Source organism: Ursus maritimus, unplaced genomic scaffold (assembly GCF_017311325.1).
Source record: "Ursus maritimus isolate PB19 unplaced genomic scaffold, ASM1731132v1 scaffold_6, whole genome shotgun sequence".
Lineage (NCBI taxonomy): Eukaryota > Metazoa > Chordata > Mammalia > Carnivora > Ursidae > Ursus > Ursus maritimus.
In genome coordinates, this window is record NW_024426774.1 from 64,724,122 (window position 1) to 64,744,491 (window position 20,370).

The 20,370-nt window shown below is 36.9% G+C and overlaps 1 protein-coding gene across 3 annotated transcripts in view; it reads left to right on the plus strand.

Moving 5' to 3' along the window:
• ASB3 (ankyrin repeat and SOCS box containing 3) overlaps nt 1-20,370 on the plus strand; it is a 101,803-nt gene that overhangs the window by 49,842 nt on the left and 31,591 nt on the right. For all 3 annotated transcript variants that reach the window (XM_008699857.2, XM_008699855.2, XM_040623489.1), the window contains exons 4-7: nt 10,768-10,880; nt 11,466-11,601; nt 14,800-14,977; nt 17,234-17,431. In XM_008699857.2, coding sequence (XP_008698079.2) covers nt 10,768-10,880; nt 11,466-11,601; nt 14,800-14,977; nt 17,234-17,431 — 625 coding nt within the window. The remainder of the gene's footprint in view (nt 1-10,767; nt 10,881-11,465; nt 11,602-14,799; nt 14,978-17,233; nt 17,432-20,370) is intronic.

Sequence of the window (20,370 nt, forward strand, 5' to 3'; positions counted from 1 at the left end):
ACATACACTTAAATTATAAATTCTGTTCCAAATTTAGGCGAATAGAAATTAATTTCCAATAAAGACTTTGCTGGATTAGATCATGGAAGAATACAGAAAATCTGTAAACACTGATGAGTGTAAGGATTTTTTGTTGTTGTTGGATTGGGAGGAAGGTATTTGAGTTGTAGTCTTTGGTGACTGTTGAGTGTGAAGTCAGTGACTGTGTATAGTCCCAGTATGGCCAGGAAGAAAGTATGCAGTTTGTTGTCTTGGATTTTAAGTCTTTCAAGATTTGTCATTGTCAGTAGCTGCAGCCTATTCTTACTGAAACATGAGAAAATGAACAATTGATACTAATTAAACAGTCGAAGGAAATGTCTTTAGAGTCAGTGAAAACTTGGACAGGAAATAGAAGGACAAGAAAGAGCATAAAGGTTCTGTGTTAACAGCTTCTGCCTATAGGCCCAGTTGTGTTTTTTGGAAGAGAGGAAAATCTGGCAAATGGCTGTTTGTATAGGTAGTGACCATGGAAAGAGAGGATTATGGGCTTTGGACTCCTTTTTTGGGATGGGAAAACAGAGTGTATGTTTTGTAAGGCTGGTTGACAAGATCAGTATAGTTGTGGAGGAGGAAAGATAAACATGTTTATTTAAACCAATAAAATTGGTCATAGGTCATTATTCTGGAGAAAGTAAATCGGACAATAAGGCTTACTGGGGCCAGCAGGTGGATTGTAAATGCTGAGGCCTAGAGAATGTTAGGGACTATTGAGGAAGATGAAAGCCAGTGTAAAGGGACAGCCACTAGTTGCTCCAGCCCAGTGTTGCCAGATTGCAAGGTACTTGGAATATGGATATCTGTTGTTGTTTTTTTAATGTGACATTTCCCAATTTTTGAATATTGCTTCAACTATAAAACAAAACAAATGACCAACAAATGAACAAAAACCAAATAAAACTGTGGGACCAAATAAAACACACGGGATAGAATCCAACTGGTAAGCTGTTCAGTTTGTGACCCTCAGTCGAATATATTTATTTGTTGTTTACAGAACACAAACTAATGGATAGATAAAGGCATACTTTTTTGTTCCCTGGAAGATGACTTCAGAGGTCTGGCTTTTTCTGCACCCAGCAGATCCCTTTGATCATAATGAGGAAGCAGGACTGTGTTCCAGACATTTGAATCATCTGTCTGCCCCTTCAGTGCTGCTTCACTAATTCCATAGTCTTTTCTATATGCTTCTCTACTCTGGGTTGTAACATAGGATCTGAAATCTTATTAGAGGTAAATGGTGTAAAACGATTGAGTCCTCACGCAGGTATTATATAAGAATTTCTGTCTTATGGTATTTAAATGTAATTTTGAATTGCTCTTTGGGCTGAAATTCCGTTTAAAGGCAGATATTTAAAGTGAGCTTGAAGATTGTGGCCTTGAGTCACAACAGCAGAAGTATCGTCTTGTGATAAAAAATTCGTAAATTTTGGAAATACTACTGTACAAATTCTTGAAATATGATATCTAGTTGAAAAAATTGTTAATAGTGAGACAGACTAGTAGATGTATGCTGAAAAGGAGGTGTCTGTATTAACAGCGTAGATACCACAAATTTCATTTTTTCTATTTTTATTTATTGTATAAACAATAGCAGATTTTAAGAAGAAAAAAATTGTCCTGTATCCTTCACATTTGTATCTTTAAGAATTCCCTGCAATTCCTTATGGGTAGGTATTTTATGTAGTTTATACGGAAATTCATGTAGACATTTTATAATTTAAAGAGGCACTTTACATTTTATATAATGCATCATACATATATCCAGTTTACATTTTTTTCACTTAATCTGCTGTAAGCATTTTTTTAAATATTTCGATACTGTCTTAATAGTTGTGGTTTTAGATATTATTTTAGTCTACTGAAGGTATTATATCATAATATTAGACATTTAGACTTTTTGTTTTATTCCTAGTCACTTCATGTTGGAAAAAATAACTATGAAATTTTTCTACACAACAAATTTCACTCGAAGAATTACTAAATAAAAAATAAGGATTTTATTACACTTTCATATTAACCTTATTAAATCACTGAAACGTTGGTAAATCATCACAAGGACACCATTTGTATAACATATATGCTAATTTAAGAAATATTACCTATGTTATATGTTTTCCCATATCTGTTTATTTCTTGTACTTTCTTTTTTTATAAATTTATCTATTCATGTCACTCATCTATAAGATTCTTCATGTTTTCCTTACTGATTTTTATGAATTCTTTATATTATTAAGCTTATTTTTATGTTTGGTGAAAATTATTATTTCCCTGAGTACTTGTTTCCTTACTACTTTTTCAATTCTGTTGTATATGTATCTGTTGAAATCCCTTTATCTTTTACTTTGTGATTGTGTCTATGGCATTAAGGTTTAGAATGTTTTTCTACTAAAATCTGATAAATGTGCAATTCTGTATTTTTAAATTTATTTTTATTTTTATTTTTTTTTTTTAAAAAGATTTTATTTATTTATTTGACAGAGATAGAGACAGCCAGCGAGAGAGGGAACACAAGCAGGGGGAGTGGGAGAGGAAGAAGCAGGCTCATAGCGGAAGAGCCTGATGTGGGGCTCGATCCCATAATGCCGGGATCACGCCCTGAGCCGAAGGCAGACGCTTAACCGCTGTGCCACCCAGGCGCCCCTATTTTTATTTTTTATTTTTTTGGTTGTGTGGTGAAAAGTTTGGATCTAAATTCATTTTTCCTTTAAAAACTGCTAATCAGTTAATCTAACACCTATTACCACTCTTACCAAGTCGTGTCTGTGTCTCCCACCCATGGTTCATATTTTAATTAATGCTGATGAGCCAAAGGGTTCTGATAACTACATTCAAGGTGATAGATAATTTTCCAGTGGTGTAAGCCAGAAAACCCTTTGAGGAAAAAAGTGAGAGAAGAGAGGTAACTAAAAGAAAGACTTTATAAAACACAAAAGAGCCTGGACTTGGTTTTGAAAGTTCTCAGCCTCCACTAAAAGCAAAAGGTTTAAACTAAGAAGACTTAAATTAAGACTTACAAGCAAATACCAAATCCAGGTCACTACCAGGAAAACATGGTATCAAAGTGAAGTCTCCTGTATGATTGTAAAGTACTTTGTTAAAATCTGTGTGGGATAAAGGTGGTGCCTCATGGTAGTGTTCAGGCAGATGAAAGGTCCTCTAAAGATTTTAGGGTGTGATTTATAGGCACACTCAGTCAGACAGTGGGACTTTAAGAAGCTTAGGGGTGTTGCTCCTCAGCAGAAGCCCAGGGCAGAGAAGGGCTTATCTCAAAGGGCTTTGTGCGTGTGGGTTTTATCTATTAAAGAGAACCCTAAGAAGATTCACAGAAGACCCACAAAGTTTTAAAAGAAATATATCGATAGAAACACTTCTGACTTGAAAGAGAGATAGGCCGAAGGATAGTACAAAACGTAAAGAGACCATCAGTTAGCAGTCACTCCCCTCTCCTTCTGCCTCGCCCCTGGCAACTGTGAAACTCCTCTGTGTCTGTGGAATTGCTTATTCTTGACATTGCCTATAATCACACAGTATGTGGCCTTTTGTGTCTGGCTTTTTTCATTTAGCATAAAGTTTTCAAGGTTCATGTTGTAGCATATATCAGTACTTTATTCCTTTTCATGGCTGAATAATATTCAGTAGTGTGGATGTACCATCTTTTGTTTATCCATTCTTCAATTGATGAACATTTGGGTCGTTTCTACTTCTTGACTATGATGAATAATCCTGCCCAAATCGTTTGTGTAAAAGTTTTTGTGTGGATATATGCTTTCTGGTTTGTTTTGTGGAAATTTCTAGGAGTGGAATAACTGGGTCATGTGATAACCCTATGTTTATGTTTTTGAGAAACTGCTGGGCTTACCAAGTGGCTGTACCATTTTACATTCCTACCAGCAATGGATGATGGTTTCAGTGTCTCCATATCCTTGTCAATGGTTGTCCGTCTTTTTTGATTCTAGCCATCCTCATGGGTGTGAAGTGGCATCTCATGGTTCTGACTTGCATTTCCCTCGTGGCTAATGATGTTGATCTTTTTTATGTGTTTATAGGTTATTGTTTAAATTTTGATTACAGCAATAAAAGAAGTCACTATGTGAATATCTCATTTAATTTATAAGTTCCAAATAAATACTTCTCTAGATTTTATTACTTGAATCTTATTGTTTCCATTTTAACATCAATCATGTGCAGGTTTATCTCTCCTCTGTAAAAGCAAAGATCTGATTAGTGAATTTGAGAATCCTGCTTAGTGTTAATCTCAGGTGGTTTTTTTCCTCTGCTCTTTTCTATTCTTTTAGTATTTGTGATGGTGTGTTTATGTTTGAAGTGACTAGTTGGTATAAATCCTCTTCTGTGTTCTGTCATCTAGCTAATATTTACTGAGTGGCTCTTATATGTCAGGCACTTTGCTAAGTGCTGGGGATACATAGTAGTGAGTGAGGCTTACAATCTGGTGGGGAATTTATAATTAACAAGTATACATGTGAATTATAATTGCAGTCTGTTAATAAGTGATAGAGAGTAGCGGGGCATTATGATATGATAGAAAGTAATAGGATGACTTGCTTTAGTTGGGCTGGTCAGTGAAAATTTTTCTTAGTTGTTGCATTCTGAGAGCGTGGGAAGAACCATTGAAAAAGGCAAAAGGAGTGTGGCTAGAACATAGGAAAGTGAGGGGGAGAGGCTCACAAGGCGAGTCTGAAGAGAGAGCTGTTTTCCTTTGAGTAGCTCTAGCTGAAAATTCATTGTTTCCTTATAAGGAACATAAATAAATGAACAGACAAATCAGTTAACCAATTAATTAAAACTTCTGACCATGCCCTACAAAATTTGGCTACTTCCTGAGACCGCTCTGGCCTTATTTCTTCTCCCTGACTTTACACTTCAGTCACAGGGGCCATCTTGCTGTTCCTCAAACATACCCAGCTCTTTGCTCCCCCATGGCCTCTGTTTGGAGTACTCCTCCTCCATCTCTTTGTGTGACTTACTGCTTTTTATCTTCAGGTGTCTTTCAGAGATGACCTCTATCCCCTTTTCTAAAGTAGTACACTTATCCCCAGTCACTATTATTTTACTGTTAATTTCTTTCACAGTATTTTCACGAGAACTTATTTTATTTATGTGTGTTTGTGTATTATCCATCTCTCTGACTAGAAGGGAAGTTCCATGAAGGCAAATACCTTAACTCTTGAGTTGACTGCTATAACCCTTGTGCTTGGTGCAGTCCCTGGTACTGTCGAATGACTGGATTAATTAAATTAATTATTGCAGAGTCTTGAAGGATATGGTGAAATGGTAGATTTTAAGTGAGAAGTAGGAGCCCTGAAAAAAAAATTAGACTGCCATTAAGCTGTTAAGTTGATTTCAGTGGCTTCTTGTTTGTAGCCCCTTTTATAATCGTGGGAATTCTTCCATGGAACTGTCAGGCATGTTCATATAATCATCCTTAATTTACATATAATGTGAAATCGCAAGAAGTATAGTGACTTCTTTTAAAGCACTGTGGTTTGCTGATTTTCTGGGATCTGTAAGTCAATGTGGCTTTTCTTTTTGTTTTTAAAATCAAATTTTGGAAAATTTCAGCCATTATTTCTTGAAATATATTTTTCTCTGTCCCATTCTTGCTCTCTTCTCCTTTGGGACTTCCAATTACATGTATATTGGACTATTTGATGTTGACCCACAGGTTCCTGATGCACAGTTAATTTTCCTGCAGTCTTTTTTTCTCTCTGTTCTTTGTTTTTGTTTTTTTCCCCAAAGTTTTATTTATTTAAGTAATCTCTGCACCCATCGTGAGGTTCAGACTCATCACTCCAAGATCCAGAGTTGCGTACTCTTCTGACTGAGCCAGTCAGGTGCCTCACTCTCTCACTTCTTTAGATTGGATGATTTATATTGAGTTCACTGACTCTTTTCCTATCTCTAATCTTCTTTTAAGCCCATCCATTTTTTTTTTCAGTTATAGAATTTCTTTTTTTTTCTTAATGACTTCATTTTTCTGCTGACATTCTCTGTGTATACCTCTCTATATACCATATATATTAAAAGTAAAGTCTTTGAACATATTTCCCTTAAATTTTTAAAGCACATTTACACTAGTTTCTTTGGTTCATGTGTTAAATCCAGTATCTGGGCCATCTTGGGGTCAGTTTTTGGTAACTGCTTTCTGACTTGTATACAGGACATGGTGGATGGTATGTTAGAAAGATTTGAATTCTGTTATCTTCATATGAGAAATATTGATTTTTTTCCTTTTTTTAAAATAATTCATTTACTGACCTATCACCTCCAGCTTGCTTAGTTTTGGTTTTATGCTTTGTTAGACTGTAACTGGAGAGCTTAAGGTATTTCCCAAGTGCGTCTAATTTGTTGGGACTCTCACCTCCCAACCTCTGCCCCCTTCCCCATCTTGCAGGGCTTATTTTAGGCTTCGTTAGAGCAGATCTGGAGTAGGCATTGCTCTCAGATATGGTTTTTACTCCCAGGGCTCGGCCTTTTGGGTGTCTTAGCTGGATGCCCAAAGTGTTAATGAGGTATCTTAATTGTTTCACCGCTGTGACTGACCAGAACTCCTGGGGTTTCCATTGTCCTCAGCACTGTTTGACCTCTAGTTATCTCTGTTCCATTCTTTTTTTTTTTTTTATAAGATTTTATTTATTTATTTGAGACAGAGAGCAAGAAACCAAGTGAGAGCACAAGGGGGGAAGAGGGAGAAGCAGGCTACTTGCCAAGTGGGGAACCCGATGGGGCTCGATCCCAGGACCCTGGAATCATGACCTGAGCTGAAGGCAGATGCTTAACCTGAAGACTGAGCCACCCAGGCGCCCCTTTATTCCATTCTTTTTTTTTTTTTTTAAATATTTTATTTATTTATTCGACAGAGATAGAGACAGCCAGCGAGAGAGGGAACACAAGCAGGGGGAGTGGGAGAGGAAGAAGCAGGCTCACAGCAGAGGAGCCTGATGTGGGGCTCGATCCCATAACATCGGGATCATGCCCTGAGCCGAAGGCAGACGCCCAACCGCTGTGCCACCCAGGCGCCCCCCTTTATTCCATTCTTAATCCTTTAGCAGTTCTCCAGTAAGCTTCGTCTTGCCATTGGCATGTGCACCCCAGACCACAGCCAAGGATTCTTAGAGAACTTCCAGGAGCATCAGGACCTCTCTGCACGTGTCTTTTCTCTGGGGCCTTGCACCACAGATGTCAGCTGCTTAAACTCTAATCTCTGCCTCCTTAGCTCAATGGACTGCTGGCCTCTGCTTGGGCTTTTCCTTTCTTGGAGTACTTTTTCCTCAACCTTACCCTTGCCCTGCTTGGACTTCAGCTCAAAGCACCATAATTAAGAAATGTCTCGAGGCGGAGAGCTGAGGTAGTCATGGGGCTTACCTCATGTGTTTCCCTTCTCTCATGAATCACAGTGTTCCGCCTATTGTTTAATGCCAGAAAACGTTGCCTTACATATTTGTTCACTTGTGCAATGGTTGATGGTGGGGAGGCAAGTTTAGTTCCAGTTATGTTGTCCTATCCAGAGGTCTAATTCTGAAGCCTGTTTAGTTTGGAAAGGAGATGTGTTCTTAAAAGTGAAAAATCTTACTTTCTTTTTAGAGGTTTTTTTACCCCTTTCATTCTGGCAACGATTATTTATTGCCTGTCTTCTGTCTGCATTTGGCACTAGGCATACAAGCAGAACGAGGCACAGTTTCTTTCCTCAAGGAGCATACTTAGTGGATTAAGGGGCCAGCAAATAGGAGGTTTGAGTCTGGTTCTTTTTTGTTTTTTTAAAAATAAACTTGTGTTGAAGCATAACACACATTGATATCGTATGGCACCCTGCCTCCTCGATTTGGTAACTTGTTATATAAGAAAAATAAGTTAATCCACCTTTTCCAAAGGAGAGGATTTGTAGTAGCTATAAGCTCTGAGTACACTTTTCTGAACCAGTTTCCTAATTATTAACCATTAAATGTGCTTTATATTGAAATAACTAGTGAGAGCTATAAAAATGCTGTTTATCTGCTCATGTATTGGTTTCACTCTTTTGCCATTGGGAAATGTTTTCACTAGAGATGCAAATATCATATATCTTGATGTATTTATGATGTTAAAAACATTTTCTTCGGGGCGCCTGGGTGGCACAGCGGTTGGGCGTCTGCCTTCGGCTCAGGGCGTGATCCCGGCGTGATGGGATCGAGCCCCACATCGGGCTCTTCTGCTATGGCTCGAGCCTGCTTCTTCCTCTCCCACTCCCCCTGCTTGTGTTTCCTCTCTCGCTGGCTGTCTCTATCTCTGTTGAATAAATAAATAAAATCTTTAAAAAAAAAACAAAACATTTTTTTCTGTCTCTCTACTATAGTTTATTTAATAAAACAAAGTTTTCGACTTTCATTTTTGTAAGGTCAGCCTAACTCATGAAAAACAAACATCTTTACCCTGCTTCATATATCACTGACGACAACCTGATAATCTTCAACTCAGGATGTGGCTATGGAATGATTTTGCCAGCAGTCACTGATAATGATGTATGAATTTTCTTCCTTTTCTGTTATGACCTCCACCCAAAATTAGATTGACTTTAGATTGATTATAGAAAAAATAGCTTGAAAAGCTGTTGTTTTTCCCTTGGTAAAATGCCCTTGAATATTAACTTAGAAATAAGATATGTTGGGGCGCCTGGGTGGCGCAGTCGTTAAAAGCGTCTGCCGTCGGCTCAGGGCGTGATCCTGGCGATCGGGGATCGAGTCCCACATCAGGCTCTTCCGCTGTGAGCCTGCTTCTTCCTCTCCCACTCCCCCTGCTGTGTTCCCTCTCTCGCTGGCTGTCTCTCTGTCACATAAATAAATAAAATCTTAAAAAAAAAAAAAAAAAGAAATAAGATATGTTAAACTTCTCTTACAGCAGTGCTGTCTCAACCGTGGTGGTTTCTGAACCACCACATTTCTGAAACCTCCCTGAAGAAGAGATTCTTTTTTTTTTTTTTTTTTTTTTTTTTAAAGATTTTATTTATTTATTTGACAGAGAGAGACAGCCAGCGAGAGAGGGAACACAAGCAGGGGGAGTGGGAGAGGAAGAAGCAGGCTCATAGCAGAGGAGCCTGATGTGGGGCTCGATCCCGGAACGCCGGGATCACGCCCTGAGCCGAAGGCAGACGCTTAACCGCTGTGCCACCCAGGCGCCCCTGAAGAAGAGATTCTTGACCACAGAACTTCTGACAGTCCTTATGGGGGAACTAAGCTTTGGTATAAATTCAATATATAAAATTAATAGAGTATCAGTGACATGTTATTTATCTTAAGTAATAATGAGCACATTTATCATTTCTTGTTTTCTACTTTAAATTTTTTATCTTTCCTGTTGTTTTATGTATGCTAGCATTTTTCATGTGTGGCCCTTCATTTAAAAGTCTAGTGCCTTTCTAATTTGTGACTGAGAGTTGTTGATTTTCACTTCCTACCTGCAACTATGGTAGAAGGAATAAATATATGCTTGAAATGAAATAAATCATACTTGTTTTTCAAACCTCCTTTCTCATTGGCAAGCACATGAAGTCAGACCTTCTTATACACATCTGCCCTCTTTCTTATAGATACTGATATTTCCCCAAACTTATAATTCCAAGAAGTCATTACAGTAGCCTCACAGCTACATCATTCACAGTGTACCTTATTTGCTAACGGTGTATTTGTGTGTGTTCTTACTTCAGTAAGTACTCTATACCTCTGTTCTGGTGTTCCATTTTTTTCATTAACTCCTCCAAAATCAGTGCCACCTTCAATACACAGTTTTGTGGGAGATAAGATTCTGGGAAGTTTAGTCCCACTCGTGTGTTGTATCAACTTAGTAACATCATACCTATGTTCTTCCTCACAAAGTAGGATTTATAAATTGTTATATTTACCTGATATTAGGCGACACCTAATTGTTATATTTACCTGATATTAGGCTCATGTTAAATTAGATATGTAAAAGAAAGTAGAATAATTTAGTGAAATTAGTAAAAAGGGTAAAGGATTTTTAGGTATCTGTGGGCATGCAAACTCGTCTTTAAAGGATCTACATTAGCAGTGTCTTGGGAGCCATTCATTTCAGTTACTGTAGTTAAATAGTCTGCAGTTTTTTAATACTACTCTTTGGGTTATCTGGAGTCTCCTTTTCAAATAAGCTGAGTTTTACTATATTTTCATTGACTGATACAAAAACGTCATTTTAACAATGATTGTTATCTACGATGGCAAAAAAATAACCTATGATGCAAAACTTGCAATGTTGCTTTTTCAAGTTATCAGTGACTATTGTCATTTGTGGTCAGATGGTAATAACAGCAAATGTTTCAATCCTTTCCAGACTGTTTCTTCAGCCTGGTGCTGTTTCTTCCAACCTGTTCACCCCTTTCTGTCTCCCAGTTGCATTTTTAACAAAACAGAAACATTGTCTTCATTAGCAGAGAGAATAAATGTTTGCCTCTTGTTTCCATTTCCTCTGTGTCTTTTAAATAGGATTGAAAATAATTTCGTTTGTTCACAGAAAGGATAGTATATGATAATAGGTTTGGGCTAAGACAATTGTGATAAATGTTTTGGGATTGCATGGGGAGTATGTGTTTTGATTTCTTGATAGGAATGATCACAGCATCGTGAGTTCCAGGGTGAATAAGTGATGAGAACATCACCAAAGTGTCCAGTCCTACAAACATGCCTTTGTACTGACAATAATTGTTTTGACTGCTGTTTGCAGCTGTTGAAAATGGACAGATAGATGTGTTAAGGCTGTTGCTTCGACATGGGGCAAATGTTAATGGATCCCATTCTATGTGTGGCTGGAACGCTTTGCACCAGGCTACTTTTCAGGTAACCTCTGAATTTATTATTTCATTTCCATGTAAATTATGTGTTTTACCCTTTTAAAATGACAGTTCTATACAGTTTTTGCTTCCTACTTGCCTGTGATTTATGATGGTTAGTGCGGTACAGAAAAGGCAGTCTAAATGCTAATGATCATTCTGAATAAGCCAACTGCTCTGGTAGTTCCAGCAGCTTTGGGCTTCAGGGATTATCTAAGTTTTTCATATGTTGATAGCATAGTTAAGAGACCATCAGAATATATGGGATATAAATTGATAAGGAGCAATGGCTTATTTATAGGGGTGTGTTTAAAGACTGTGGTAACTCCTTAGTGCTTGGGCTAGCAAACTAGTTCTGCAGGCTTTAAAAGGATTCTTAGAGATCGGTGTTTCATCTGTTTATGTTTAATGGGCTAGCTAAAGGTATAGAATAATCTGATTGTTTAATACTTCCTTCCCATTGAACAGTACACTTAAAAAAAAAGTTCTCCTTTAGCGAGGATGAAAAAAACCCCAAAACACAGCAATAAGAAAAGAGATACCTTCTGTTTTCTTTGTTTTCTCCTATTTAAAATATGAATCTGTGCTTTAGGAAAATGCTGAGATCATAAAATTGCTTCTTAAAAAAGGAGCAAACAAGGAATGCCAGGATGACTTTGGAATCACACCTTTATTTGTGGCTGCTCAGTATGGCAAGCTAGAAAGCTTGAGCATACTTATTTCATCGGGTAAGATTAATCCATTAGCCTTTGCACTATTAAGATGTTGAGTTTTAACTGTGTATCTTCCTAGGAAGCATAATTCTTGACCAGATATAAATCAGGTTGTGAAGTTTATGGTTTTATGTTAGTGGTAAATAAGAGTACATACAAGTTGATTTATAAGCCTGGTTACTAACTGTCTATTACTAACATAATGCAATGCACAGCTACTAATTTGTCTGAGGAGGAACATAATGACCTATCACTAAAGCAGGTTTATTGGCAAGTTGAATGATGGGTCTGTTCTCTCTTATGGGGACCTGAGCAGTTCCAACTTTCTAGGTCACAAGACTATGTCAGCTTAATTAATTTATTAGGTAGCTATTTTGTATATTAAGCTATTTGTATATTAAGCTAATTTTTGATAAATTGTGTGATTATTTAAATGGGTTTTTTGAAAGCATGTTTACACTTTATTATGTTAATAGCAACACAAACCTGCTAAGGGTTTCTCTGTGACAGTTATTACACCGTCAGCATTGCTGGAGAAGATGGTATTGAGGTGGCATTCCTAGGCTGTATGACATTTCTGTGACCAGAAATGTATGTTATGTAAGGACTTTTAAATTCCTCCAGACACTGTGTATGGACCCACAGTACTAACCTGATGAAGCATGGGTAGTTAAGAGCCAAAGGGAAATAAATCAGATTTGCCACCAGGCAAAAAAAAAAAAATTTTTTTAAATACCTAGGCTTTTTATATAGGTCTATAATACTTAGGTTTTTAATAAGTTACCTCCAGGGGGCGCCTGGTGGCTAAGCTGGTTAAGCGTCTGACTCTTGATCTCAGCTCAGGTCTGGATCTCAGGATTGTGAGTTCAAGCGCCAAGTTGCAGGCATGGAGCCTACTTAAAAAAAGAGTTACCTCCAAATATACAAAACAAAGGTTATTTAGACAGCAGAGCACATATTTTCTTATTTCTGCTTTCTCCTTACAAACGTTCAAATGCTCAAGTTGAAGTATGAAGCAAAGAAAATATTAAGTGCCAAATTAAGATATCTGTTACAAATATTGAGTCTGTAAATCTTAGAGTTGAGAGGAAATCTCCAAAATCACTTATTTAAACATGTATATTTTTAGATTAAGAATCCCAGGCCCTGAGTGTTTAAGTGCTTTGCCAAAGATCTAGAAAATATTTACTGGCAGAATCAGGGCTTGGAAGCAGGTCTTTTCATGTGACTTCTCTTCCTCTTTTATATTGTAACTTCCTAAGGCTGTCCTAATTCATTTTATGGCTTCCAGTCCTGTAAGTTCCAATTATTAGTGTATAGCTAATATTTAGAATAAAATGGGTTATGGGGCTCCTGGGTAGCTCAGTTGGTTAAGTGTCTGCCTTTGGCTCATGGCGTGATCTCAGGGTCCTGGGAACGAGCCCAGAGTCAGGCTCCTGGCTCGGTGGGGAGCCTGCTTCTCCCTCTGCCTGTTGCTCTGCCTACCTGTGCTGTCTCTCTCTGTCAAATAAATAAATAAAATCTTAAAAAAAAAAAAAGAGCAAAATGGGTTAAACTGCACCTTAATGACTATCTCCTCATGCCTAGCATGTCTCCCAGAATGCTAAGCACCTGTTCTGTTTTGCTTTGTTCTTAAATGCTAGGCATCTGTTTTGTTTTGCTTTGTTCCTTTTATCCCCCTCTCCTCTCTGAATAGTGATGAACAGCAAATTGAAAAGGTATGTGGTTATGTTTATCATGTAGCTATATGTTTCTAACTCGTTAAAATGATTTTCCTTTCAGTGAATTATCTGTCATTTTTCAGACTTTTCTACCTATAATTTTATAGGGCCTGGTTCCTTATTCTTTTTGATACTTTGAAGTTGTCAATCAAAATGAAATACTGCTTAAAAAGGAAAGTTAAGTAGATTTCTTTCTCAACTTAGTCTTTTCTCAGTGATTAGTGTTCCCTTCTTTCTGAGGCTGGAATAGGTGAAGCAACCACCTTGTGTAAGTCAAGAACATTCTACTTGTCTGGATGTGTTGAATGTCTAGTTGGAACTTCTGAAGTTCCATGCCCCCTCTAACTTACTATTCGTGTTTTGCATAGTTTTTGCCTTGGTCGGGGCTGTGATTTATTCCAGGTGCATTTATGGAAAAGCCTTTCAAAGAGATAGTTTTTTCCCTTGTGATGAAGATGACTTTTCCACTGAGACATGTTCCAGAAACTTGAAAATTCTCACAATCATGTAATAGCACCATACTTAGCATACTTAACGTGCTGTTTGTCAATAAGAAAAATTGGGGAAAATTAGCTATTTTTCAAACCTTCATCAAAAGTGAGGTCACTTTCACCTTTTTTACATTTTAATGCACTGGCATTTAAATAATTGATTAGTTTTTGTTCTTTAAAAATCAACTCAGAAACCCATTTAAATAGACGTTTTTCTTTCATTTTAAGGTTTTATTGTGTAGTGGTCACGAAGAAAAGGGACTTAATGAAGAGTATAGTCGACATTAGATTTAAAAAAATTTTTTTTTTAAAGATTTTATTTGTCAGAGAGAGAGAGAGAGAATGTGAGCACAAGCAGGGGGAGCAGCAGGCAGAGGGAGAACCAGGCTCCCCACTGAGCAAGGAGCCCAATGAGGGACTTGATCCCAGGGCCTTTGGATCTTGACCTGAGCTGAAGACAAAAACTTAACAGACTGGTCCACCCCGGCATCCCTAGTCAACATTAGTTTTAAGGCATAGCCCCAAGGTGTATCGTATCTATGGGAATTTTTTTTCATAAATCTTAGCCTGAATTGATTAATGGCATTTATAAATTCTTATAATTTAGGTTTTTCTTATCTTTTTCTGTAATAATCAGACATTCCATATTTGTTGGTTTGCATATTTTGTTTTTCAATGATTACTTATTCGGCCCACAGAGTGCTTGCTGGAGGACAGATTGGAATGAAATGAATACTTCATTGAATAAGACTTTTGTTTTAGCTTAAAAATGAATTCTAAAGTACTAATCACTTGTTTTCTTGTTAACATAAAAGCAAAAACAATTTAAATGATTACCAACAAATGAGGAAAATCAGTATGTTTATACAACAATATCCACTGGGGTTGGAAAACTATTGTACTATAAAGCCCTTTTAAGACAGCTGTTTTGAAATTTATGTTAATCATCACTTTTTTTTCATAAATTAGGATTATCTGTTAAATGTTGTATTTTGTATTAGGTGCAAATGTCAATTGTCAAGCATTGGACAAAGCTACTCCCTTGTTCATTGCTGCTCAAGAGGGCCACACAAAATGTGTGGAGCTTTTGCTGTCCAGTGGGGCAGATCCAGATCTTTACTGTAATGAGGACAATTGGCAGTTACCTATTCATGCAGCTGCACAAATGGGCCATACAAAGTAAGTATTAAAACAAAATAAAAGTGGTCTCATAATCAAAAGGTAATAAGGAATAAATTTTCCGGGCCAGACCCTTTATCTCTAGGCAGAATCCTTGGTATTCCCTTCCCTGCCAACCTACTGTATGACCAGATCCACTCCCATATCTGTTGCCTGTGCCATCCCCAGCTCCTCTTAGTCTTGCACTTTCCTAGTGTGAGCGGGGTGGCTAGAGACAGAATTCTGGGGCATTCTCAGGGTGTTTAAGTTTTTCCTCTGATTTCTCAAGCTGTGGCCATGCTCTTCTGTTCCTCTCTGGTTTTATCCCAGGTGTCCTTAGTTAGTGATCTGATGACCTTATTCAACTGATTCATGATACCTCCCTTACCCCAGAAAGCTTTTGAATTTGTGATCCCTTTGGGGTCGAGTCTTTCTTTTATGTGGGCTGGGTAGTTCTCGCCATCTCGAACCCTTTGACTAGACCTCTCTTTATCTAATCTCAAGTTCAGTTTGGTACTTTTCCCTGTTTCTGTTACTCTTCTTCCTTAGCCGAAAGTTCTTATGAAATTTTTGCTATTTTCTGTAGAGAGGAAGACTTAAAGACAGTTTGAACACCCTGAAATTGGGGGTTCCAGGAATCTTAGAAGCTAATAACCTGGTTATACCTATGAGAATATGGTAGCCCATCTTAACATAAACTGGCAATGAATAGTTTTAAAAGATTTATGTTTAAAGTCTTTAGAGTCTTAATTCTAAAAAAATAGTTTTATAGTTGTTGTTACTGTTATTTAATTTAAAAAGTAGTAGCGAAATTATTACTTTGGTGTGATTACGTAGTAGGAAAACAAATTCTGTAATTTGGTTATTATGCCACTAGGTGGCATGGTATTTTACTATTTTCTCAAAGGTGTTTGTAAGTATTTTTGCACCTGGTGTAATTTTTCCAACCCATTTTTAAAAGTTAAACGCATTTATTAAGGGACATTAAACAGGCTATTTATTTTAACAGAATACTTAGGTTTTAAGATTTGGTATTTTTCTTAAAATTCTTGATTATTTATTTAAAAACATGGTTTAGGTACAATTAACTGGGAGCTTTAAGTTGATACCAAAACCCTCTTGGGACTTGTCCTCAATTTTGGGAATTCTATTTGTCATTATAATTTCCTCCACAGACTACTTCTAATGTAACCCCTTCTGTGAGTATAAGTTCTACTTAAATGTTAACATCTTAAGCCTACCTTACAAAAGGAAAGTAGCTTTGGAGTAGCCCCGCCTTTCTTCTCCCAGAAAGAGGGGAATTTCATGGCTAACCTTATCCCTACAGTTTTATGTTTAATTTTAGAAGAGTAGACTGTTTCTTTCTTTCCAGCTGAATCCTGGAGGTAAGTTTACAAATAATCTAAGAACTTAGATTTTAATGATTTTCTTTAGAAGTTCCTCTACTTAGCAACAAATCTGCCTTAGTGTTTAAAGAGCTCATATTCTTTTTAGAGGAATAGAATATTTTAGCAGAAATTCTTACATCTTGGGGCGCCTGGGTGGCTCAGTTGGTTAAGCATCTGCTTTCAGCTCAGGTCATGATCTCAGGGTCCTGGGATCGAGCCCCACATCAGGCTTCCTGCTCTTGGGCTGTCTGCTTCCCCCTCTCCTTCTGCCCCTCTGCCTCCCCCTGCTTGTGCCCCATCCTCTCCCTCTTACTATCTCACTTGCTTGTGCTCTCTCTCAAATAAATAAATAAAATCTTAAAAAAAAAAATTCTTATTTCTTCCTCACGAAAATGCTATTCATTTCATGGCACTCACCATCCTTAAAAATTCTTAGTAATTAGAAAAATAAGACTTTATTTAAAAAAGGGAAGTTTACTTTAAAAAAAGAAGGGAAATTATTAATTTTCTTGATAAAAGTTTATATCTGGTTTAATGAAGTTTTAAATTATTGGATCCTAAAATATCTAACAGAAGATTTGAATTGGGGGGAGTAGGGTGATGGTGGTGGCAAGGTAAATAGTGAACAAATAAGGACAACCTGTTCCCTATTAACTTATAGTAATATTATTTAATTCTGTTTTAGATATATGTAAGGACCTTTGTATAAAGCAGCAATAGCAAGGGTAACATTTTGGAGTGTACAGCCTGTAATAATTTAATGTAGGTGGAAGACAGAAAGACTTTAAATCAATCAGTGTGTGACTCTTAAAATATGTGCTGTAGAAATGTTGTCTGTACTCATGTACATATAAAAACATTAAATGCTCCTGAATTTGTGTGGTTATAGAATCTTGGACTTGTTAATACCACTTACCAACCGGGTTTGTGACACTGGGCCAGACAAAGTGAGTCCCGTTTACTCAGCAGTGTTTGGAGGACATGAAGAGTGCCTAGAAATGTTACTCCGGCATGGCTACAGCCCAGATGCTCAGATGTGCCTTGTCTTTGGATTCAGTTCTCCCATGTGTATGGCTTTCCAAAAAGAGTATGTATATTTGCTGTTTGTTTTTTGTTGTTGTTGTTCTTGCTATATGAACTGTATTTCTAAGTGATTTTCTTTTATGATGGAACTTAATATCTCATAGTGCTAAATTGTTGACTTAACAAATAAGCCTCCATGATGTACCTTGTTCCATCAAAGTACAGTAAAAATGGAGTGATGATGTCAGATTTTTTTCTCTTCTCTTTTTGGATCTGGATTATATTTTCATTGTAGCCACTTGAGAGAATACTTCCACTGTATTGAAGTAAATGCAGGGTGAGGCGCCTGGCTGGTTCAGTGGGTGGAGCGTGCTTCGCTTAATCTCAGGGTTGTGGGTTTAAGCCTCACATTTTAAGTAGAGACTACTTAAAAATAAAATATTAAAAAAAATAAAGTAAATGCAGAATTTCTCTGCTAATTTTTTCAAAACAATTCAAAAATTAAAACAAACATTCAGCTATATGATGAATAAGGCCTGAGGATCTAATGTATAACATGACTATAGCTGATAACACTGTATTGTATACTTGAAATTTGCTAATAGAGTAGAACTTAAATTCTCTCACTAGAAAAAGAAAATAGTAAATATGTGACATGATGGGTGTGATAATTCTAGGGGGGATTCCTTTCACAGTGTGTATATTTATGGGATTATTATGTTGTATGTTTTAAATAACTTAAAATCTTATTTGTTAATTATACTTCAGGAAAGCTGGGGGACGAAAAAAGAATTTAAAATGACTTTATCAAGTAAGGCATTGATTGTGTTTCATGATTTTTACCATTTGAAACTTACAAGACTTGTTATTAGCCTAAAAATGAAACTTTAGTTTTGTAAATATTATACTTTTAATGTATTTAGTATGTGGCATTTCTTTATGTGAGTCAGGGTAATTAAAAAGTCTTAAAATACTTGTTCTGCTAACCTTCCATGATCCTGTGAAGTAGAATAAATGAAGAATTACTGCTGTTTTCTTAGCTTCTGGCCAATACTTGTCTATGAGACTCCACAAAGGTTTTGAAATAGATAGTAAGAATAAGGCTATGTGCAAGAAAAACCATACTGAGTAATATGTAGGGTCCATCCATTAATGGAAAAAGTTGTGCAGATAGACACTGTTGTTTTTAATGACACAGAAGAGGTTGTAGGCATACCCCAAATTTGATTGGCTCTCCTGAATTCACTATTATGGACAGCTCTCCACTATTTAATTGAAATATCTGTCAAAAATTTATTTTCTAAGCTTTTCAGTCTATCATTTTTTTAACATTAGCTATATAAAATAGTAGTTCGTTTTATTTATTCTGAATGCAAGCTTCCAGGTATATATTGTAGTCTGAATATTTGGGACTCTGGTGAATCTGAGTAACTGGGACCTACTCTATGCATTACTTTCATGATTTTGTAGTAGTTTGTTATGTACCCCTTCAAATTTTATCTTTCTCAATATTTCTAGTTTTTCTCCAGTAGGGCTGCATTGATGACTTTAGTTGTTTCAGTTGTCTTCTTTATATGTATCTAACTCCATTCATTTTATTATTAGGTCAGAACTGAACTTTTAAAAAAGTCATATTAGAACATAGTGGTTTTGGATAGTTTGTGGGTGTGTTTGTCCAATATAATGATAGTCTTTTCTGGCCTTCATTTTACCTTTTGGAGGAAGAGTAGCCTCATCAGCTTCTAAGTGTAGTTTGAATTAAACCATATAACACAGTGCCCTGTTAACCCTGAAACACCTTAAAATTAAGTTTTTCTGGCCTGAAGAATCAGGTAAATTGAACCTTATGGGACAGAGAGTGTGAGGGGAATTCTGGAGAAGAGAGAGCGGGAGAAGGACACCCTCTGATTCTCTGTATGCATCTGCATATGTCCCAGGGTCACTCCATGCTCTGAATGACAGGCCCAGATTGCTGAAAACAAGATTAAAACTGTCACCCAAGTCTCAGAGTAACCCCTGAATGGCACATTTGATGGGACCAGACCCAAAGTAGCGTAACAAAGGCTTTGAGAACTGAATTGACATTGCAACTACAGTCTGTAGAAGGTGAAAGAGAAATGCAGTCTGAACTAGCTAGGTTATATGCCTGCTAAAATCAACAAGCAAAAGTCAGTATTCTTCAGAGGATTAATACAGGACACAGGACACAGAACCTACACAACAGTAACATCACAATGTCTAGAATATAGTCTAAAATTACTTGACATGTGAGGAACCGGTAAAGTATACCCAGTTCTCAAGGGAAAAGAATTAACAGGTGTCAAACCCGAGATAATTCAGCTTTTGGAAATATCAAGTAATTAAAAGTAGCTATTATAATGTGCCATTTAAGGTAAACACACTTGAAATAAATGGAAAGGTAGAAATTCTCAACTGAGAAATAAAAACTGTAAAAGAGGAACCGTGTGGAGATTTTTATTTTATTTTATTTTATTTTATTTTATTTTATTTTTTTAAGATTTTATTTATTTGACAGAGAGACAGCCAGCGAGAGAGGGAACACAAGCAGGGGGGTGGGAGACTGAAGAAGCAGGCTCTTAGTGGAGAAGCCTGATGTGGGGCTCGATCCCAGAACGCAGGGATCACGCCCTGAGCCGAAGGCAGACGCTTAACGACTGTGCCACCCAGGCGCCCCCATGTGGAGATTTTAAAACTGGAAAATAGAATATCTGAAATGAAGATTTCTTTGCATAGGCTCCATAGAATGGAACTGACAGAGGAAGGAGTCCGTTAACTTGAAGATAAACCAATAGAAATTATCCAAAGAGAAGAAGAGAGAGAAAAGATTGGGAGAAATAAAAAAGGACAGAGCCTCAGCGTCCTGAGGGACAATGTCTAGAAGGAGAGGAGAAAGAGATTGTTGCAGGAAAATTATGTGAACTCATAATGGCCAAAAGCTTCCCAACATTGGATAAAAGATACACATTTATAGATTTAGGAAGT